Source organism: Haemaphysalis longicornis, unplaced genomic scaffold (assembly GCF_048455015.1).
Source record: "Haemaphysalis longicornis isolate Haplotype H1 unplaced genomic scaffold, Haemaphysalis longicornis Haplotype H1 scaffold_2, whole genome shotgun sequence".
NCBI classification, from domain to species: Eukaryota; Metazoa; Arthropoda; class Arachnida; order Ixodida; family Ixodidae; genus Haemaphysalis; species Haemaphysalis longicornis.
Window position 1 is genome coordinate 43,377,243 of NW_027526295.1, and position 24,103 is coordinate 43,401,345.

General features: G+C 44.8%; 1 protein-coding gene and 1 long non-coding RNA gene across 3 annotated transcripts in view; one reads left to right on the forward strand and one right to left on the reverse strand.

The window, feature by feature from the left end:
* LOC144168852 (uncharacterized) overlaps window positions 1-24,103 on the forward strand; it is a 223,233-nt gene that overhangs the window by 115,332 nt on the left and 83,798 nt on the right. The gene's annotated exons all lie outside the window — the stretch shown is intronic.
* Window positions 14,993-24,103, reverse strand: part of LOC144168848 (uncharacterized) — a 57,141-nt gene continuing 48,030 nt past the window's right edge. For both annotated transcript variants that reach the window (XM_077697834.1, XM_077697835.1), the window contains exons 11-14: window positions 22,240-22,347; window positions 19,653-19,722; window positions 16,949-17,139; window positions 14,993-15,380 (exon numbers count right to left, since the gene is read on the reverse strand). In XM_077697834.1, the coding sequence (XP_077553960.1) occupies window positions 15,339-15,380; window positions 16,949-17,139; window positions 19,653-19,722; window positions 22,240-22,347 (411 nt within the window). In that variant the 3' untranslated portion in view covers window positions 14,993-15,338. The remainder of the gene's footprint in view (window positions 15,381-16,948; window positions 17,140-19,652; window positions 19,723-22,239; window positions 22,348-24,103) is intronic.

The window sequence follows — 24,103 nt, forward strand, 5'->3', positions numbered from 1 at the left end:
TGACCGCAGGACCATTATTACTATTGGTGGCTGGACGCCCGCATGGATACTGGGCCGAACGGCTCGGTGGAGTACATTGCCCCTCCTGTGTGTTATCCACGTGAATAAATGCTTAAAGGAGTACTGACACTGAATTTCTCCCTTTCGGTTTTTATACTGTGAAGAATACCTAGATGTCCAGTAATTACAAAAATCGAACCAAAAGTGGTCAGCCGCCAACGCAGAATTAATTATAACGCATTTATTCCATATCAATTTCAAATTCGGTCGTTGCGCGCCAAGCGGCCATTCAAATGCAGGACGGAGAATGGGACGTCATGGTTTCGGTGACGTCAAGGACGTTTACCGCATCGTCTGTAGTGTGTTCTATCATCTGCTACGATTGCACATGGTCCGCACTCGCCCGCCCAGTCGACATGTCGTCTAAATCGACAGACTCGGATGAGTCGCTGCCACCCGACAGACAGACAGACAGACAGACAGACAGACAGACAGACAGACAGACAGACAGACAGACAGACAGACAGAACAACTTTATTTGGCCAGTTGATTAGGCCGGCGACGTCTTTGCCGTCGTCCGGTTTTTAATATCGCTGCGGCTCGAACCGGCGCAGTCCATGGTAGCAACAGCTTGTGACCACTCTTCCAATCAATCTAATCGCGAAAAAGAACTTCCACATGCGAGACAATAGATGTTAGTCTGCGAAAAATTGTGCTAGGGGTTGTTATCCGTGCTGAATTTAAAAGCGGCGATCAGCTATTTGCCACGATGGTAAGCCTACGCTGACCAGCCGCGGAGTTTTGGCGCTCTCACCCAGCACTGCCGGCACCGCGGTGCGGCGAGCGGCTGAAAGATGGCGACACCTGCGCGGTGGAATCAAAATAGGCCACGGCAGATGTCTTGGTCACCGGTCACTCAAACGGCAATTATCGCCAAAATAAAGTTCCACATGCGAAAAAGGGGATGAGGGTATGGTGAAAAAAATGTCTAAGGGAAGGTGATTCACAGTTGTACAGATAGTGGCGATCAAATATTCGCCACGATGATAAGCCTAAAGTTTGCAACACCCAAGCTGACCCGAGCAACGCCCTTCGGCGACAGTTCTTGCGGCCGCCGCCACGCACGAACTCAGTCCACGTTTCGCGCTGCATGTCGTCACGTGTAAAATAATGCATCTTGGCGTCGTCGTCGTCGACAGGCATCCATTGGGCAATACTTCGCATTCCGCGAGCTTGCCATAGCATAACTTTGGCAAGCTCGGCGACGCGCACAGGCCGCTCAGATAAGACATCACGGAGTTGTCGGCACCAGTGCAAGGAAACACCATGCGCCGGCCACGAACTGAAGAGCAAAAATGTACAAGCATTGCTCACAGAGGTACACGGTACACCCACGCCTCCTGCCGGAACGAAGACCACCGACAACAGCAGCGCAGGCCATCGTTTCCGCTTCCGAAAACGACTATATGACGTCACACTGAACTGGCCAGGCACGCCGGACAATGTGTCGTCACGCCGATAGCGATTTCGCTAGTGCTGCCGATTTGTGGTTGCTCGCGGCTCGGACAATTAAAATCGACTTTCTATGTGATTCCGGCTTGGGATCACTGCAAAAATTTCTGTCAGGCACCTGTACAAACTACTGAAGCCAATTATATCACTTATTAGGCACCAAAATTTGTTGTCAGCACTGCTTTAAGAAACCTGCCTGTGAGGATGCATGTGCCCATCGTCAAAAGTCCTTTTCAAATTTAAAATAAAAATCTGACTATTTATGATTTTAAAATCAAAACTCGCTACATTGCTTTAATTCCGTCGCATTTTTTTATATTTTTATTTGATGCATATTAAGGGTGGAAGTGGTGTGGGGTCGCAAGCCATATTCCTTAGTTTAACCCATTGAGCATTTTTCCAGCACATCTCAAAACATTAAAGAATGAAGTGCTGATACAGGGCTGGGAACGAAGTCTGTGGCAACAATACTAGACTCGTCCGTGTAGTTCAGCGGCTACGTTGACGTGCTGCTGAGTTCAGGTACTATCCCACCCTGGCGAATGTTTTCCTCTGAAGAAGGCTAAGAACGAAAACGCCTATGTGCTTGGATTTTAGCCCATTAAAGGCTCCCAGGTGGTTTAAATTAGCTTGTAGTCCTCTGTTTGGGGGCAACGTATTTCGTTATGCTCAAAACACCCAAACTTTAAAGTACAGCGGTGCTAGAAAGAATGATAAATAATGTGATTGTTGCAATTTTCACGAATTTGCAGGTGGCTGAAAATATTCCGCGGCCATCCACTACAGTGCGCCGCATGACCAGATGTAGCTTCGTGCATAAAGTCCCAGAATTTGAATTTCTTATATTCTAAAAATATTCTCTTAGATTTAACAGAATGTCGTAGGCACAAAATCGCATTAACATTGACATGGTGTCGTAGCTTCAAATAAAACCGTACAAATTTCACACAGATATTCATGAAGTGTAGATGTGTTGTGTTGTTTCGACAACGTGTATTTTAATGCCTTTTTTAGGATTTGTAACGTGTATGCAACCAAAACAACATTCGTCCAAAATAATATAAGGTCATGCACATCCCATGACATACATGCTATTTTAAATTCTAAAAAGGAAATAGTCGAGTATATTCTGTGAGATGTTTGGCATGGAAGGACCTATACAGTTGGCCAAAAACGTAACCCACAAGTAATGAAATGCGTGGCCTTAACTTCCCCCAGCGTCGCGACGTGATGGTCATCGGGTGTTCATGCTGCATCGGAATGCTTGCGGTGGCTAGGACTCTAGATAGGTGGGCCTGTGGCTGATTGTCGCGTAGAGAGCACACTCATTGTGGGGCCATTTCTATGTTTTTTGCCCGCAGATGCGGTCTCGCGCGTTTCAGCAATGCTTTGCAGGATTCGGCCCTATGCTACCACCCTATGCTACCGCAGTTTGGGTGCGTAAAAGTTTGGTGCATGTAGTGCCGATTTGACAAAATGTATGTGATAAGCATTGCGGAGGCTTCTGAAAAATCTTTTCTAAAAAACTTCAGACACTGGGGAAAATGAGGTACTCTGAGTATAAAATGTTTATCGCGATTGCTGGTTTCAACAACAGGAAACCTCCGACGTGGTGCTTGGGCAGGTCCAAGGCCACATTCGTGAGCAAAAAGAGTAGAAGTGCCTCCATAACGAGCACATCTTCTAAGTGACGCTCGGGCACTTGTGAAGCTGGCAAGGCGATCTCTGTGCCAGTTGTTTCCAGCTGCCATTCGCATACTGAGCGCATTTTCTCGCACTCGATGACTGTTGCGTAGTGGTGCTCCCGGCAGTTCAAAACACGCTGTTTGCCATTCGTGTAAAATATGCGGCCGACTGTGCACTACCAGATATTTGAATTGATCACTTTTTCTTTGAAAGCTGTGGCCTTCTCGCGCATCATTAGTAAGGTTCTGTTAGGTCACCATAGCAGCCACCGCCAAGTGCAGTCACAAATTCAGTTCGCGCACGGTGGTGCAGAGTATGATAAATATAACATACTGACGCGGGGAAAATTTTATACCTAAACGGTTTTTACAGTTTGATAACAAAGCTCAATAGTCTCGTTCTTCATGGTAGTGCCATTTCGTTATGCAGCAAAGCACCTAAAAGCCTTATTTTTTGTTTTTTTACGAAAGCCTGAGTCTGGGCTGGTTTGTTACGTAATGGAATTTCAACAAACTGTGCTTGGGTCTGGATGGGAAGGCAACAAACCAATTGCTGTTTAGCTACAAAAATGTTCATTGCTCTGCAACCAGAAGGAACATAATGAAAACAATACACATATGCAGTATGCACAAATAAACCCCTAACTCGAAAATACTTGGGCCCACAGCCAAGCTGCATGACTGTCACGAGTTAAAGAATTGCTCGTCGAGATTTCTATTTCTTCTAAAAAGTAAATCTCAAGTATTTGTGGCTGACTTCAGATTGTTTCCATATGGTTGAGCCAACGTACTGCTCAGCAGTTCTATACTTCAACCAATTTGGGAGCACACTCAAGCCTTGTGGATACACACGAAGGAGCTGCTAGGCTAAATCGCAAACCGCAAGTGTTCCTTGTGCCACTCATTCAGATGACTGCTTGCCTGCTCAAAATTGGTACCCTTGCACAAAATATAATTTATATTTAATATGCGATTCAGTCCTAACTGGTAAGACAGCGTTCATTGGAATTCTTGCCAATATTGCTGTTAATGGGTGCGTGTTCACTACGTAGTGGCTCGTGTTTTGTTTTTATTTTCAAAATTGTTTGCCTGCAAATTTTTTCATGTATGTTGCAATGTATTCTCTCTAATATCGCAAATTTCAATGCTAAAGGAAAAAGATTTACAGGTTACTCATCTGCCAGTTAGCTTATTACACCGCAGGTGGTTGAAATTGATTCCGAGCCGCCTACTATGCCACAATGCATCACACATCTAACTTCGGCGTGCATTAGGCGACATTTTTTGTTATATTGTTGCATTCCGACAGACGCAGGCAAAGTCAGTTCTACGATTTACCTATTTATTAGAGGCAGCGCTTAACATGGACAGGTGATGCAGCAGGTCAGGTCTCAGCGAAGATGGCGGACCGAATAAAGCGCGGTATGGACCATCCACCAAAACCTGCATTGGCAAACCGTGAACCTTCAACAAGCTTTCACAGACATTCAGGAGCGATGTCAATGCGCTGGACTGACACTTTCAGTGGAACAACAGCCGTTCTGCCTGCAGCCAGTGCTTGGGGCCGCCGTAAACTGGCTATCTCTTACCTCCTACTCCAACTCTCCGGCCAACCCGTAACCACTGACACATCTCTTCGCGTGCTACGGTTGAAAATTTCTGAATTTGGGTCAACTGCCATGTAACGTTCATCTGCCCGATCAAAATACGGCCAGATGCTTCACCTGATTCGATGCATCTCGAAGAAGTCGGGTGGGTCCTGCTCCAAAATGGCTCGTTTCTTGGTGAGGTCAGTATTGCAGCATCGACTGGTTGTCAGGCGCAGTTCCAGTACATGTCCCAGACGAGTGGGCCCCACTTGACGTTATGAAAAAGCCGCAATGCCCTTCATCCCCTGCCTCCCCAGAATGACCCTGGTAGCCTCTCTCCAGGCTAAGGTTCAGCTGAACACGCTTGACGATATGGTTGAACAACGTCGCTCAGCCCGTATGCGCAAACCTACTTTTGTTGCGGAAGCAGCGGCTAGCTATTTACATGGGTTGTTCCCTACCTGCTTCCCCAGGTCGCCTTGTAACGACGCCTCCATGACTGCATCACCAGGTTACCGATAATCGACCACTGACTCGACTTCATATTCGATCGACCGGAAAACGAGGTGCGAGAGAAACACAGCTGACGGCTGAGACCCAGTACGAGCTAGCTGGCAAAGGCCTTCGTGGACGCTGGGGCCCAGGATGCCGTTTTCTCTTCAGTGACGCAGTGTCCCATCTGCCCAGACGCCTCTGAAACTTGCCACTACCAAGCCATTCGCACCCTGCCATCTTGACTGGCGGAGCTGGCAGCTATCCAGGATGGCCCACAGGCACTAACCACTAACACCGGTCCTACAGCGCGCCCCTGCGGGTTCCATCAAGCATCTTTTTACGCGCTCCACGGTGGTGATACGGGATTTACGCCGAGTATGCAACAATAGCACTATTTCAAGGGGCATCCACACCCTACTAGACACGTACCCCTGCCCTCTCCGGCTGTTGTGGGTTCGGCAGAATACGCTCCCCGCTTGCATTGCAGCGGCTAGGGCTTGTCACTCTACGTCTACTCCTCAGCCAATGCCAATACTAACAACCGGTTCACTAAAAAACATTCTTCAACAGAAGAACAACCTGCGTCGTGCCACACGTGCCCTCATCCCACCATGTAGCATGGACCTCCCATGTAGACTCGTTCGGTGGAAAAGGATTTTACCCCGCAGTCTTCAAGCTAGAATGGCTTTCACCTGCTGTGACCCGAACATGGCCACCACGCTACAATGCCCTCTTCAATCACTCTTCTGCACAGCTCCTGCCGAACAAGCTGATGCCGAGCCTCTATTATGCGTTTGTCCTCCACTTGGCTCAGCCAGAAGTCACCACCTTAGAGGCGGAGGCCTCCATCCTGCAAGGGCCCCCGACCTCCAGCGAGGGTTTTGGGTACCCCACCACCACTCCCTCGTCACCTTCCTCTAAGAGCCTGGTGCTCATCTATATCTATAAATGGGTTATTTTTATGCCAACGGGTATTCTATCGCAAGTCAAAAAAGTCAAACACGAGAGCACAAGCACCGCGTTTGTCGTCGTCGTCGTGCTACCTGCTGACCAAGGAACAAGGCACGTATTCCTCACCCGGACATTGTACCAAGTACACACTTCAAACAGGTGATTGCTAATCTTAACTAAATACCCACGCGACAATAGTAACATACTATTTTGCACTGTGCGAAGCACAAGCAGCAAGTATTAACATTATATTTCACTTCAATTTACTCAATTTGTATTTACCTTCAATTGTATTTTGAATGCATAAAAAGTTCAGATATGGTATTTTTGAAATTCAATGAAGGTCAAACTTTTATTCATGTCAGTTGTGATCTTGTAACTTTTTTACCAATACTGATCATAAAAATCATTGGCTTATATTTTATTACAAATAGTTTCCAAGGTTACCTGTCACAATCTTGTTTTTAACTTGACAATTTGCATGCTCATTGAGTCATCTATAATGGATGAGGACAGTTAAATTTATATTGTTTAAATTTTTATCACATCCACGTCATCAATCAAGTAATCGAAAAATGCAGCAAGCATAATAAATCCTTTTACTTGACATTTACAGGCTACGAAAAAGCGGTTGATTCAGTAAACAGCGCAGCAGTACTGGAAGCCTTCAAAGTCCAAGGAATAGAAGAGACAAACCTAACACTCTTAGACGACGTATATGAAGGATGTACAGGCCGAATAATCCTTCACAAGCCAAGCGACAAATTACCGATCCGTAAGAAGTACAACAGGGGGATACCATCTGAGCCAAAACTTTTCACAGCATATCTGGAAAGGGTATTTAGGAAGCGTGACTGGTAAAACACGGGATTACGAATAAATGGGGAATACGTGAGCCATGTGGGTTTTGCTGACGACATTGTCTTGTAAGCGAGTCTGCAGACCACCTGCAAGAAACGCTTGAGGAATTTAATACAGAAAGCCAGCCGTGAGACAAAATCAATCTCAGTAAATCCAAAGTAAAGATAAATAAACACGCCCAAAGCACCCAGTTCAGCATATGTAAGGAAATTCTCGAACAAGTAGAAGAGTACAACTTAGTCGTTGCAGTCATCTGCGCTGATCTCAAACACCAGAAGGAAATCCGGCGCCGAATTGGTATGGGCCGGGGTGCATCCACCAAACAGTTCCGAATAATTAAACGTAAGCTGCCTCTGTCACAGAGAAGGAAAATATACAACTATTGCGCCCTGCCAATGGTGACATATAAAGCGCAAACTTGGCGCCTTGCTTTAGAATATTGAAAGCAAACGTAGATCGGCTCAACGGGTCATGGAACGCATGGTGATCGGAGTAACACTTAAAGGCAGGAAACAAGCTACCTCCATCAGAAAACAAACTAGAGTAGAAGATATCAATTCAAGTAAAGAAAACGAAATTCACTTGGGTTAGCCACGTACTTACGCGAATTGATAATAGGTGGACTAACAGTGCAACAAAGATGACACCGAGGCATGGATGTAGAAAAAGATCAAGGCCAATGAATCGATGGAGGGTCAAAATAAGAAATTTCGGAGGCAAAAAATGAACTCGATGGGCACGGGACAGGACCGGTTGGAGTTTGATGAGAGAGCCATTCATCCTGCAGTGGTCCTACTGGGCTGTTGGTAATGATGATTATGCTTGGAATTTGTTATAGATAAAAGATAGTTGTTCCTGGCATTGATCTTGCTCGCATGCGTGCATGACATACCTTTTAGAATCGCAGCAATTGCATCTGATGCAATCTCCCATACTCCCTCCTGATCTTTTCGCGTAATGAAACTCTCTTCATAAAGATTCTGGCGACCCCCATTACAGAGGTCACAAAAAAGTCAACAAGACACCCTTTGTTCATCGATTTATAGTTTAAATGACTACCCCTTCTCGACTCTGTCCGATGGAGTTCCGGGACTCTCCGAAATAGTTAGGGCAACGCTTTTTACTAGAGGCATAGAATATTCAACTGAACTCCCGTTGTACGCCGATTTCGAGTGATGACTAGGTCATACAGAATCCTGCATTGTATGATTAAGTCTCGGGTTTCTTTGAAAAAGAGTCATAAGGACTCTCACTGCTGGGGTCACGACTAGCCAACTGGACTTCCTTTATTCACAGCTTTGTATTCATAGTGGGTACTTAACATGGAGTCTTGTGTACTCTCTTTGGAATCTTGGTCACGACCCTCGGAGTGAGAGTCCCAGGACTTCCTTTTAATGAGAGTCTAGTGACCCTCGCCTTAAGAGTCAGAAATGGGTCAATTCTGTGACACGCGAATGATTTCGTGAAAATAATCCGTACGGACTTCATTTTTTGGAGTGCGGTCGCACCCGTGTGCACGATCTTATTGTGTTAAATGGGCAAGTGACAACACATAACCAACACGCACACGCGCGCACTTGTGCTCATTATTGTGGACTGCTTATTTCCCCTCATTTTATGCGGAGAGACACGAACGTAATATTCAGTTTACTACGAAGCAAACTTCTTGCTGGCAGGCGGGATGTAGGAACGACAGAAGCACTCGAGTAATCTAGGTAACGGGCACGTTGAGTAATCTTGGTGATGGTATTGGCGACACCGCGGACCCCAAGGCCCCAAACATAAGCTGTATCCAACCGGGGCGATATGTTTAATGGTGGAGGGTGAGAAACCACGAACGGTGGCTATGATAGCCCAGGTCAAGCTCCGGCAGATGGGCTCCCTATTTGTTTACCAAGCATGGAGCTCCGGCACCTGTTCAGCTATCAAGGTAAGGCGGACGAAGAAAGTACCCCTCCCCTGCTTTTTCCTATGCTGTATGGATAAACCAAAAACCCCTCAAAACATGATCTGTCCCTGAAAAGGGGCCGCACCGAAGTTTTCTTCCCATCCGTACAAACCATTGACATTCCGAAACCTGATAACTATCCCTGTTTTTCGGTCCTTGATTCAGTAGATAAATCGAAACCCGTATCCTCCCAGTCTGTACCAGTCTGTATTCCTCGTCTCCAAGATCCTTGAAGGAATCCTTGGCAAATCTTTCGAGGCGAAAAAACTACGAACAGGCGAAGTGCTAGTTGAGGTAAAAACTTAGCAGAAATCCACAATCCTCCTGAAACAAACCCGCAGGGCAGATCTGGAGATCAGGGTCGCGTCCCACCGCAGCCTCAACCACTCTCAGGGTGTGATCTCTGAGGCAGATCTCATTTACGAAACCGATGCCGACCATTCTTCCTCATGGGAAGCGCCATCTCAGCAGATATGAACGGTGCTCATCGGTACAGTTTTATAATAAATAACACGGGCTCCGTACGGGAGGCGCGAGGTTCCAGGAAGTCCCAACAGATGGCGAGCGCTGCCGTTTGCGCTTTTTACCGGTCCATCTTCACTTTCAGATCTATGATAAATGACAGGGCACCTACGGCAGGCGCGTGGTTGCAGAAAGTGCCAACAGATGGCGAGCGCTACGCGGGAAAATTCAACTGAATTCTACGTCCAGATGGGTGTGAATTAAAAAACCTCGCTTGTGTTCTTGTCCGCATGTTAGGACAAAATCCTGGAATTGATTTTTGGGCATTTGTGTGGGCAGAATTTTCAAGGAAAAACAAATGCGATATATCAACTCCCTGAGTGCTCATTGATGAATGTGTAAAAACACAGTGTTTGCAGGAAATCCTTCTTGCTTCTATTGGGTGGGGGTCATGGAATAATGTTGTAGAACAGTGCTTAGATACCTCAGTAAGTTACCTACCTCAACAAAACCCAGTTCAATATCTCAAATGGCGTGCGTAAAAAAATAATATCTAAACTATTTGACTGCTTTTTACTCTCCCCATGGTGGAATTTATAACATTTTCAGCAACATTCACCTCCAACACCGTAATTACAATGCGCTCATGAAATGTGAAGCCGTTTGAAAGAACTGTTTGAATAGGCGTGGACATCACCTGCTACGCCTTTTTGGCTCGACAGCCGTGTCATTTGTAAAAAACTATTTGGCCCCTTTAGCGGCGTCGCAGGCCGAAATCCTTAAATACTATTCTCTGCATTTGTATGAGCAGCATATGGTAGCAAAAATCACTGGGAAAAATAAATCGGTGAAAGATTTATTTCAGAATCTTTAGGTACACCAATTTTTCTTCCGGAATGCCGAATCACCTCGATAGTGTTGGTTAGGGTGAAATCCAAAAACTATTTTTTAGATATTCTTGAGGGCTACAAGTATCAGCAAAAAGCACTTAAAATGTGAACTGGGGAAGCAGGTAATCACGTATTTAGGAAAACACAATTTCTCCTTTTCCCTTGGTTAGAATTACAATTTCCGAAATTCCCCTCCCTTAGTGAGCCTCTACGCAATGTCGCAAATTTACTCCCGAAATTGCAAGTTTCTAGATGCAGCAGTTTTCGCTGGGCGTTGATGACTCAGTCAGTCAGTCAGTCAGTCAGTCAGTCGGGCACTTCATTTTATAGGTATAGATGACACCGGCTCCTACGGAAGATGCGTGCTGGCCTTCTTATCCGCATGTTAGGACAAAATCCTGAAAGTGGTTTGTGGGCAATTAAATGGGCAGCATTTTTAAGAAAAAACGAATGGGGATATCAACTGGCTGTGTGGGTATTTACGAATGTGTAAAACCACAGTGTTTCCCCTAAATCCTGCTTGCCTCTATTAGGAAAGTGTCATTGAAAAACGTCGTAGAGCAGTGTTTAGATACCTGATTAAGTTACCTATTTCAAGAAAAACCAGTTCGATATCTAATTTGGCGGGCGGTAAAAAAAATTAATATCTGAAAAACTATTTTGCCGCTTTTCACTCTCTTTATGGTGGAATTTTTAAAATTTTCAAACATGTTGACCTCCAACACCGTAATCAGAATGTGCCCTTGCAATATGTAGCCGTTTGAAAGAGCAGTTTGGCTAGACGTGTACATAACCTGTTAGGCCTTTTTGGCTCATCAGCCATGTCATTTGTAAAAAACAATTTGGCCCTGTTAGCGGTGTCGCAGCGCGAAATCCCTTAACAACGGTTGTGTGCATTTCTATGAGTAACATATGCTAGCAAAAATCAGTATGATAACTGAATCAGTGAAAGATATATTTGAGAATCTTTAGGCACACCATTTTATTTCCGGAATGCGGAATGACCTTGCTAGTGTAGGTTAGGGTGAAATCCAAAAACTACTTTTTAATTTTCTTAAGGGCTACACACATCACCAAAAGCGCTTCGATATGTGAATAGGTGACAGAGAAAATCCTGAATTCGCGAAACCACAATTTCGCCCTTTTTCTAGGTAAGGAATGCAATTTCTGAAAAACCCGCCTTAGTAAGCACCTACTCAATGACGCAACTATACTCGCGAAATTTCAAGTCTCTAGATCTAACAGTTTTGGATGGGCGTTGATAAGTCAGTCGGTCAGTCAGTCAGTCAGTCGGGCACTTCTTTTTATAGGTATAGAATATGGCTTTCGGGGCACATTCCACACACTTGGACGGAGGCCATAGTAGTGGCTTTCTTGATGGAGGGAAAGGACCCGTCGTCCACCTCAAGTTATCGTCCTATAGCCCTGACGAGCTGCCTGTGCAAGCTTCTCGATAAGATGATAAATCGCGGTCTCGTGTACTTCCTTGATTACAACGAACTTCACGAGAGCTGCCAGGCAAGCGTCAGATTGGGGCGATTGACAAACGATCAACTCAGCGCACTTGACTCGTACATCAAGGATGCCTTCGTCCATAAGCAGTATTGTTTAGGTGTGTTTTTCGACGTCGAGAAGGCCTAGGACACCGCTTGGCGTTGTAGGATCCTTAGTGACCTCAAGTCATTCGGTGTTTCTGGTAACATGTTAAATGCGCTTGTTGGTTACTTGTCGGAGAGAATGTTTCGAGTGGGAGCTGGTTGTGCACTCTCAAAGGTTCACGTACAAGAAAATGGCGTACCCCAGGGTGGCGTGTTGAGCTGCTCTCTCTTCATAGTAAAGATGAACTCTCTTAGAAAGGCATTGCCACCTACAATCTCTAATTCCAGGTATGTAGACGACGTGCAGATATCCTTTAGGTCGCATAATATGTCTATCTGCGAACGTCAAGTCCAGCTTGGTGTCAACAAACTTTCCAGCTGGGCTGACAAGAATAGTTTTAAAATTAATCCCGGAAAGAGCTCTTGTGTTGTGTTCTACGGGAAGCGTGGGCTCTACCCGGACCCAGATATACCTTTCGAGAACGTGCCGATTCCTGTGAACAAGGAGCAGAAGTTTTTAGGTATTTTATTCGATGAAAAGCTTACATTAATACCGCATACCAAACAGCTCAAATGCAAATGCTTAAAGACAATGAACGTCCTTAAGGTCCTCTCACACCAATCTTATGGGACTGACAAAGAGCTCCTGCTGCGCCTTTACATTGCCTTGGTAGGGTCTTGGCTGGACTACGGCAGTGTCGTGTATAGGTCGCCGACAAAGACAGCACTGAAAATGCTCGACACAGTGCTGCATCTTGGCCTTCGCATCTCATGCGGTGTTTTTCGCACTATCCCTGTCGAGAGTCTGTATTTTGAGTGTGACAATGGTGCCTGGGGCATCAGCGGGAGTATGTTGATTTGCTGTATGCATCTAAGATAGTAGCTCTCACCAACCAGCTTTTTAATCCTATCATGAACGATACATCAAATTTACAACTCTTTTTGAACAGGCCATCTATCTCCTTACCTTTCTCTCTCAGAGTTAGGGAGGAGGTTTCTGCACTCAAGGTCCCTCTGTCAAACACGCACAAGACACTCATTCATAATTTTATTCCACCATGGCACCTTCGTCCGGTATCATGCGACCTGTCATTCACACTAGTAGAAAAAAATAGGGTACACAGGAGTGCGATTTTTCAGCACTTCCTGTTCCTACAGGACAAATACAGGTGCGCAGAATTCTTCAGCGATGCGTCTAACACTGCTTCACTGTCTCTTGTGCAGCGCAGGGACCAAATTTCAGAGTTAGCAAAACAATGAATTTCCATAGCAGTATTTACACGGCATAAGCGTATGGCATCTTACTCGTTTCAAATCACATCGTCAAACATAAAATTCGCAACTCCTTCGAGTACACACATTCTCTAAGCGTTATACAGGCACTGTCACCAGGAAAGTCATCTAGAAACTATGTCATCAATGCTCTTTTCACGGTACTAATGACTGCATATGCCCCTAATCTTCAAATACCTATATGCTGGGTACCAGGGCACTGTGGAATCCCTGGCAATGAGGCCGCCGATCAAATGGTGGGTGCTGCTGCTCTCATGACTACAGTTGACATTACAACAGTACCTTACACCGCCCTAAAGGCACACATTAGACAACGGCTTCGTAACACATGGTAACTACGCTGGAGTCACCAAACAGACAACAAACTCCACGGGATAAAACCACAATTGGGATGCTACACAACTGACTCACACAACAATAATTCTGAAACTAAAACAAAAAAACACATAACAACCGGAGCATAATTGTTGCACGAGCTCGCACTACTTTGGCTCCCCATCACTCCAGCAGAAGTCGTAGTCTGCTTTGTGTTCTTCAGAGGTGTCGGAGAGAGGAAGAGAGAGAAAAGAAAACTTTCTTGCAAATCACAATAAGGAGGTGTCGGTGGCTGATAGTTTCAGCTCCCCGTGACCAAAGCGGCCCGTCCCGTTAGACTTTTCTCAATCTCCGGGTCTGAGCTACCTAGCGCCGCCCCCATTCTTTGGTCATAGGAATGAATCAATACGAAACGTCTGAGTCGCGCCGTATATCCTTGTAGAAAGGGTCTCGACTTAGGGCGTTACGCCAGCTTCGCCGTCTGCCAATTGCGGCAAACAACACAGGCACAGCCAAAAAGCCGAAGCTCAGTGGGCGGGCTTTGGCAACGATCACTATCACACAGCATTTGGTTTTAATGAAATCAGGCAGGCTTAAGTGCGCCCGCTATTTTTGTCGCAAGCAATGCACTATGATTATATTACTGCAGCATTCACTGTCTCTAGGACCATCAACTATTTTCAGTTGCCTCGCAAGGAAAACACGAATGAATAAAATCATCGCGAGTACTGAAACAGCTCGCTCCGTGCGTCCCGAAAGTTACATATTTGTTTAAATAGCGTTGTCCTTTTCATTTTCTCCCTTTGGTTTTTTTTTAATCGTGTTTTAATTTCCCTGCCCTCTTGACTGTCCGATGCCCTTTTTCGAAATGAAATGCTTCTTATGCCATTGGTAGCAGAACGTTCTTCTTCAATGAATAAACACTTCTTGCAAACATCGAGAATGTCCGAACGAATTTGCTTTTCCAGCCATGAGTTACCCAAACACAGGAAGTTATCATGTCAACGTCTCGGCTGAAGTCATGGTACGAGTGCGTTCATTTCGAGGAAGTTGTGGACCAAAAGCATACAGGGTGGTGGTCTCCGTCGGGGGCTTGCTGTGTGGAAAGTAACACACATTATTGGCGCGCCAGCCCAAACAAGATGCGCAGGTAATTTTACATGCCTGTATTTTTTATTTTGTGTTGATAACCTTTTTCACTTGTAACGATAATGCCGTGTGCACCTGTCTCAGATAGACTGAGGCCCGATTTTATAAAAGTACATTAAATGAGATAAAAAAGCAATCTGTTCTTCCCTCGTAAAAACTTATAAAACCCAGCGGCATGTTCATCGCGAGTAAAAGTGTGTTTGCTTATTAATGGCAATGGTTGTTTGTTTGCAGTTCTACAGTATTGAAGAAAAAACGCACATCGATTTTATTGTGATACAACACAGCGGCCCGTTGCCCTAACGGCTACAAATTGCTTTGGTGAAACCAAAAAGAGCTAAACATAGGATTAGGCATCGATGTCTAGACGCTCCGTTTCTTCAGGAGGTGCGTGTGGTCCCACAGGGTGAAAAGCACCAGAGAGATCTGACGAATAAGACGTGCAGTGTACTAGAGCTTGCGCATTACATCCAACTCTTGAGGTTTTATTCCTTTTTGTGATTTCCTGCAGTGTGCTTGAAAAAACGCACATCTTTCAAGACAAGCCACAGCCATAAAAGTTTATTTGCTCTGATTCCTGCCTCAACCAGTTACAAGTTGATTCCATGTGCCCATGTTGGTGGGGCGCCCACCTGCAAGGGAGTAAGGAAACGCGCGTTTAGATATTAACGTGGATGTTGAAGTGATTATTATAATTTATATTAATAATAATAATCTTCCTGTTATCAGATTCGTTGCCAAAACAATTTCCATCTGAAAATTTCACCAAGTAGAACCGTGACTTTCTTGCCACCCCAAGAGTTATCTTGGGTAAAGGACAGCCAAATCTTCTCTACAACAATGAAAAGCGCAGCCATTATGCGATCATGCGACTTATTAGACTAGCTGACATCGCAAAATTTTTTAAGAAGTCATGGCCGTTTCATTTGGTTATTCTTAAGTTCCAAATTATTAGTGCACTGAATACGTTTGGATATTATCTGACAATGGCTAAGATAAGTATTGTTAATCTCCGAATACATAAGAACGAATTTATGTCTTCTCGAATCCGCAGTTGGGTTTGGTGATGTCCTTGTAATCCCTAAAACATATAATGCGAACACACCTAGAGGCTTTTCTGACGTTTCAAGACTACAGTTTCTTATTTTGGCGTTGTCATTCTTCCGAGGTGGCCCTATTGCCCTTTTTGTTCATTGTCACTTCGTAGCATTGTCTTCAAGGGCAAGTTTCGCGCATGCAATATCCAGCCACCAGACCAGTTTACTTTAAATATTTGAGCAGGTTGTTAGCAGTTAATCGTTCTCCTTCTTAAGCAACAGCTAATATTTTGAAAGACATGAGAGCCACACTTCAAAGTTTTTGGTGCTGGGAAATCAATTTTGTCTAATAGCTGGTTTGAGTATACTATATTACGCCTAGCACCACTTTGAGGGCCTGACTATAAGGGAGTTTTGTGTTCTCGCGGGCTTTATTGTAAATTCTGGAATTCGGAAAAGGTTATATTTAATATATGTCCACTTGATACGGACAGACGCCAAGCGCGTCAGTGGGAGCCCAAAGACCAGTGACAGGAGTGATTGGAAACTCCTGGGGAAGCCTTTCCTTCAGCAGCGAACGTGAATATCCTGTGTATCACGTTGCAACATTTGGTGTTGTGAGAAACTGGTACAATTACAATGTCATTCTCATTATATAAATCAACGGTAGCGGGACTGATCTGGACGTAATTGACGTCTTTTCTGCCCTTGAATCCAAAATGAATTACATTCGAGCTCAGAAGACTGCACAACATAAAAAAGATTTTTTTTCCTCGTGTATTGCTGTGGAACATGCAACGTTTTTGCGTATTCGTGTTCGTGCCAGTATCACCACACCTGGTAACTGGCGCAAAAGCCTGATTGCTCGCCGAATATTCTGTGCGTGGCAATGTGTATAGTTTCCATTCATCGTAATCAGTTTTCAGCTTTATTTTATTGAAATATGACCTGTTTACATCGCGTTCTAGTAAGCCTTGGCATTTCTGCTTTCTATTTTCTTCTTGCTCCGTTGGCCAGCACAAATATCACTCAGCATTCGTGGTCGCGCTAACAAATCATTCATTCATTTGTTCATTCCACTCTCAGTGGCCGCATTACACCCCGAAACACCAAAATGAGGATTGGTCTTGCATAAGGTATCTGCTGCGTTACATCTGTCTTACCATGAGCTTCCTCCATCCCTGGGAGAGTTTAACCAGAAGCTCGTCGGACTCGATGATGACCGCCAGGCTTCCGACGGGCAAGGCAGAAGACGACTTGTGGAACGACGCCGCATCTCGCCAGGCTGTTGTGTGCCTTACCAGCACGGCTCCAGTGGACAGCGCCGCGTCGAGGCCGTATTCAGAGTGGTCCCCTGAAGACTCGAAGGTGTCACTGCACTTCCTGGCTGAATTTTTTTCACACATGCATGCATCGAGCAGCCGGGGCAGTGCATCGAGCAGTGCTTCATCCCTAATGTTTGCAACATTAGCAAGTAATGTTGCCCGGAAGCATGCTTCAAAATAGGTTGGTTTTGACGCCAGCGCGTGGCCCAAAACATTTATGTTGCCCTTTTCATATGAGCGGAGGGAGCGTTCGCTCCTTCGGCTGCATGGCACACAATGCAATCGGGTCTTATGTAAAAGTGGTGCCACCTAGGCTTCACTAAACCAGGCTGCTTTTGTCAGATGGGCAATGTTCTCAATTCAATGGGCAATTTCTGGCAAGACCATCTTGAAATAAAGGCATGCAGAGCAAACTCCGCTGAAATCGATTTTCCCACTCCGCATTTTCCACGTCACTGTGTGTTTCCTTCTCATTTACTATAAACCAATAAACCTTAGTTCTACAATATCTTCTATTTGTACTTTACTGCGCGAAGATGTCACACGATAAGACGTTTGCTTTCAGCTGTACCTAAGAAGGTTTCCGTCCCGACTAGAATCTACAGGTGCCGTCAAAATAACTGGACCATGGTGTCGTAAATTTACAGGAATTTCTTCTTCCGGAAACTGCCTGTCAGCATTGGTGTGCGTTTAAAGGAGTCCTCTCTAATAGAAAAAGCTTTCTCTAAACAAGCAATGGTTGTGAAAAAGCGAGTAAGACAAATATTTTGTAATATTCACAAGTCCTTGTTCCAGTTTTTTACAAAGGCGCCTGTACATTGTAATTAAACGGCAAGCGCTATACAGACTCTGATGCCCACAATCATGCGTAAAAGATCACAGCTCCCATTGACGTTAAACGTGAAGACGTATCTTTCATTCCGACCGAGACAGCTGTTTTTATGATAAAAGTAAGAACCATGAACACCCATTCACGGAAACTGCGCTTGATATAGCATATACCCACGTGGGCTAAATTATTCAGTAACCTTCTTATGCAACACCCCTCTTAGTCGAGGTGCAGCTGAGAAGCGTACATCCTCAAATGAAGATTCACAACTTGCCGGGACTATTGTTTTAAGGTGGAAACATATTGCAGAATAAAGAAAACAAACTTACTGCATACGCGTATCAACCAAGCACAAAAAGAAAGAACACACAGTGACCATAATAATCGTTGCAGGAGAATAATAACAGCGATGTGCGACGACGTGTCAAGAAACATTTCAACCTTTCAACTAGAAGTGAGATCTCTTCTTGATTTTGTAAAATTACCGCGACATGCACCAACGTACCTTAAAAAGTCCACGAATAATTTTATTCGCCAGCTGAATGAACTATGCACGGCAGCCTTGTACGAGTGTTCGGGGACTCACGCAATAACGGATAACCTTATGACAATAACGGTAACTTTATGATAACGTTATTACTGCGTCATGAGCAGACAAGTCGGACAGATCGCTTATTGCCCGGCGGGACGATTGAGCCATCGCAAAAGATAGCTGGTAGTTTGCTTTGACTTTCTTTGTATCTTAATTTCTATTATTTTTGAAAAAAATTATTAGTTCGAAATATATTTTTGGTATGTTGTACATTTTCACTCGTGAGTATTTAATGATTTGCAAGAATAAAATTTTCGTGCCAAGTAAACTGTTCAAAGTTACCCCGACGTGTCTGAACAAGAGCTCAACGCTCTGACGCACCCGGTATATCATCATTTTTCCACGAGCGTACCCATATTTTACTGAAAATAACGCTATATATGCGTTTTCAGGGGTGTGGGTTTTTCTTCTCAATTTCTTTGAATGTTGCGTAACGAAATTTCAACCACAATACCTCGGCCTTAGAAGCTATTCTGGAGGGTTATTAGGTATATCACACACATTTGAAAACTTAAAAGTAGGTCAGTCGTCCACAATACATTTTACAGCGTCTGCATGTTTCTGTGCAGTTGAAGGAGTGATGATATGAAAGCGTATCTGCTAAAAGGTTTTTTTGTCTTGTTGGAAAAAGTAATAGCCTTGGTGTGACGTTTAAAGGCCTGTTCTCAAAGACTGCGCTGGCTCTCCTGGACTGAAGCCTTCATTTTTTATCTCACCGTCAGCCAAGCCTAGCAGAAAACGTCGTCAGGTCGGCCGCTGCTTCTTCCGGAATTTAAATTACGGCAGAGAGACCTTTACGAAGGTTTGAATCACTCCACTTGGATAACGGGAAAAATGCTATTTATGGTGACACATCCAAAAGACCCTATAATAAATTCATAAAAATTATTGCGAACAGTTGGGGACGCAGTGTTGAAGTATTTGCTGACGCCATTTCAATAAAATGGCCTATAAAGTAGGTTTTATGATACCCTCTGCCCTCATTCCTCACTCAAGTCATATCGATGTTCAAGGGCTTGTTTATGTGTGTGAAAAAACTTGCTGGCAGGATGGGTGTCCGCCGTGAAGCGCAAATGTTCCACGGATGTCTATTGCTTCAAAATGTTTCGTTCAGTCCTCACCGAGAGCAGGAAGTCCAGGAAGGCCCTGCGGCCCTGGTGGCCCAGGTGGCCCTGGTTGACCGCACTTACACTGCAAAAACATGAGAACACCCTCACTTTGATATCATGGGCGGCACTGGTGATTCTGAGAAACTATTGCTTTTGTTTTTAGGTAGCCTCTCAGTAGCGTATGAATGCGTTAATATGCGATAGGTTATCCTCGTCATAACCATCATCATCAACATTTTCACTATCATCGTATATAGCTTGCTTATGATCTCTACATGACGAAGGGCTCTCCCATATATTTATTGCCACACCTGCAGTGAGTTTACCGAGTCGAATTCGTAGCTCCCCAAGTTTCTGGCTTCACCCCTACTTCAATGTCTTGGTCTTTCTTGCATTTTTTAACGTCCTTAGCCCCCAATATTCGGATCCGCTTAACGGTAGACCATCCGTTTAACGAAGGGGATGCCCATGTACCGTAAACGGAATAGAGACGGGATTCGATGGAGGAATAATCCAGCAATATTTGGGCCTGAGAGTCATCTCTGCTAGCTCCTGATAGACGTGGCAAGAAATCATACGCAGCGGCTTTCGCCATACACTGAACGCCAACAGGCTGATGATGATGACCACCCATTTCGTTCGACAGTTGTTCGTGATTCCAGCTAGGTCATCTTACATTCCAGGTTTTTTCTAATGCACACTGCCATTTTCTTATTTTTCAAGTGAATAAAAAAATTTTTCTTATTCACTTTTTCTTCAGAAAATTTTCTTATTCACACCCACAACAATTGCCCATGCGACGTCACTTGTATACGGACACGTGGCTCAACAGGCCAAACAAGAAATTATGCCAGCTGTTACCTGGAATCCGCGGAGGCGGAGTCACGAACCCAGCAGCACCGTCGGCCACGGCCGGGCTAGATCGGTGGATGCCGCCGCTGTAGCGCGGCCGTGAGTCGGGGGAAAGAAAGCTTAAAAGAGCGTCCTTCGAAGGGTGAGACAGCGGAACATAGCCATACTGATGTGCTAGCTTGGGGCTGCACTACCACGTGATGCAAGCACAGGCACCGAAACGATTCGGCCTGTTAGCTTAGTGATTCCCCATTGATACCTATTTAAACTAGTTAGTTTAGCTCATTTAGAAAAGCTGAGGGAACTTTTATAATCGCTATTTATCAAAACCAGTTGCTCTTTTCGCCTTTTGTAATACGTCTTAAAACATAACCGAATTCGTATTCACTAATTTAAAAAAAACGGACTCCAATTCGTGGCAAGCAGGGCGCAAAAGGTAGCGTTTCTCTAGCGGCCAGATGTTTGCATGTGTTCTCTAGATTTTGTTTTTCTTCCCTGCAAACCAATCTTTAACGTACGTTTGCCATACTACCACTTAATTTGATCGGGTTCTGGTTGCCCAGGAGGTGCCGTCGAACAAGTTAATCAAGCCGTGCGAAGGAAGTGCGCAATGGACGCGAAGCAGCGCCAAAACCGGCCCAAAACAATCGTCCCTAAAGCAGACGACGAAGCCGACGGAAGAGCTTCGCTGACGTGCACGCCGGGGTGAGCACGGGGAACGCTGGGTAATACCAACCATTCGCCTCGTCATCCACATTGTGCTCCGTGAGTAATAGCACCCTCAGCCTCCCTAGCCGCGTTTTGAGTTCCTTGCCCCACACACCACAAAGTAACCGTCAGCTGGTATAAACAGAAAGGTTTGCTTTAAAAGGACGTGAGTTCAACCCCAGCTGGGGTGGCCCCTTTTCTATGGAGGCACACACAAAGCAGAAACGGCCGTGTTTCGCAATTTCTGCACACAATAAAGATCGCCACTTGCTCAAAATTAATCCGGAGGCTTGCACTACTCTGTGCCTTATAACCTAATTGTAGCCTGGGGGATAAAGCTTATAATTTTAATAGTACAAATGGCCGTTTCCTGGCAATACCAGTGATTTGCCGAAGGTGGGAGGCCCCCCTGCTTTTTCCCGTGCGTAGCGGTCTTTGCTCAAGTCACTCGCCAGTTCACCCCGTGGAAAGCGCAGACCTTGTTCCTTTATAAGGATTTTCGGACACACAGCAAACCCAGATTACACAAGGATTGTCCTTACTGTTGAGTTGCCACACGTGCCGCAAGACCTGGTGAAAACCTATAGCTACACAGCGGCAGAAATGTTACCACACCTTATGGAGAGAGAGACAGAGGGAGGAAAGGAGGGAGGGAGAAACCTTTTATTTATGAGCATAAGTTCTAATGGTAGGATAGAGGAAATCTTCACTCTATACCTCATTTATTTGTCTTACCACAAAAGTAATTGTTGTTTATGTGCTCAGTGTATTAAAGAATCAGCAATAGAGGCACAACTTGAGGTGCAGTAAAGGCATTTATCTACATCTACAAAATGGTTTAAAAGCAGTTGACTCTATCATCGAACACACGTATATTCCTCCAGAAGAAATTCGTTTTATAAATATCTTATTATGCGGGAACCACGTAGCAGGGTACGTTATAACTAGCCAGATGGCACGACTGCCATTATCTTGAATCAACAAGTTATGTAAGAAGATAAGTGAAAAAGAACGCGGGAAAAAGTGGAAGTGTACCCACCTCGCTTGCTTGCTGACAGGGGGCGCCAGGCGGACCAGGAGGCCCGGGTGGACCGCGAGGGCCCGGAAGACTCCTCCTGCGACGACTAGAAGGGGCGTCTTCAGTGGGCTGCAAATGTGTGCAGAAAACATGCCCTAAGTTTCGGGCTTTCGGGAAACCGCGATATGCTGGGCAGCCCCGCATAATAAAAGAACCCCTACCTCGTGGCAACATTGGTGAGGTGTAATGATGGAAGGGCGGTGGTAGTCAGTGGGTAATTTGGTAAGGTTACACCAGCCTCAATTTTCCCGATAGATCGTTTATACGATACCTCCAAAAGATATCGAGTAAGAGCTTTCGAGTTGTCTTGCAAAGAAACATTCCTTTCCTGTTTTCATTTTTGCAAATCCGGCAGTATTCACTAATTACTATCGTCGTACCTCTCCTTGTCGTATAAAAGAAGCCTAAAATTTCATAGTACGAGAACTGTAGCCCTGAATTAGGATAACTGCAGCTCTTAATCGGGAAAAGTTCAGCCCTTAACATGATTGCTCGCTCCCTAAAAAAACATAAAGGTCTTTAAACGAAAGTAAAGTGAATATTTGTGATAGCGCACAAGAGTGTGCTGTCATTTGCAGCGCGGATCAAGCAATAAAATGGACATTCCGTCAACATGACCAGAAGAACACCACTGGCATGAACGCATGAACAACTTGCTGACATTGCCAGATGGTAAATTACTTGCCGAGCTTCAAATTCGACTTCAACTTTATTTCACAATTTTTATCTTACACTACAAAATGTAAAAATGCCTGTACAGGAACAAAAAGCTACAGCAAGGGAGTTTGACGAGCTTGGAATGTTACAAAATATATTTCCTTAGTTTTATATTTCTTCTTAATTGTGAACACTCCTGCCCTGATTGTCAGCACTGAAAATAGCAGATGCAGTATTAATCGCAAGCTGCGGCCTTCCATTTACTGAAAGTTGCTGCAAAGGTTAAAAATGAACACGCGTACAGTGGTCATGCTGGCGCAGCCAGTACAGTTCTTTCATCCTTGCACTATGCGCATGGTCCAATTTGGTGCTTTCGATTTAAGGCTGGAATAACTGCTTGCAGCGAAGTAGCAATGGCGTCTAAATTGTTTTGAATTTTGCAAAATTGTATACTCCCTTAGAAGCTGGCTTAAACTGTCTGTCCTTCAGGTTGCACTTGTTTGCACAGGGTTGCGACAAGATCGTTCTGAGCAAGCGTACAAGACTTTGTTCAATTGTAGCATCCGTCATGCTGCGGAACGCCGCCGGCTATCTGCGCCAGTTCTTGAGCGCACTGCTTTTCCGCTGTTTTGTTCAAATGAAATCCGTAACGCATGTTTGGTACGTTTGTGCGGCTGTGTGCTTACGTTAGCCGCGGCAGCTACCATGCCGGTTGTCCCGCTCACCCGCGTCTTTCATCGCAAACATTCTATGTGAACCTCGATTTCTGCCAGTGTTTCTGACTTTTGTCTCAAGGTGGTTTAATATTCACGCCTTTCACTGTTCCCGATACATGTGTTTGGTTACATTGTGCTTAATAGGTTTTTTCACGGGAGTTCCAACATCAATGTTTCCTAACTTCAAGAGCAACATAAACAATTCCAACCAGTTTTAAACAGCCGTAAGCAACCTAAAAACTTCACGTCCACGTACACTCTCTAGAGTACATACACGCTGTGCCGTTATCAAGCTATGTGTATTTCACAAGACATGAAAGGTGATGAAAAAGCTACTTTTGACACCTGAAAAGCTCTCCCTCTTTAAATGAGAACGAAGTTGTACATGGCCATATGGCCGTCTCTCAGCCTGGAAAAAGAACGGTTTGTGCAACTGCAACAGATACGGCGTT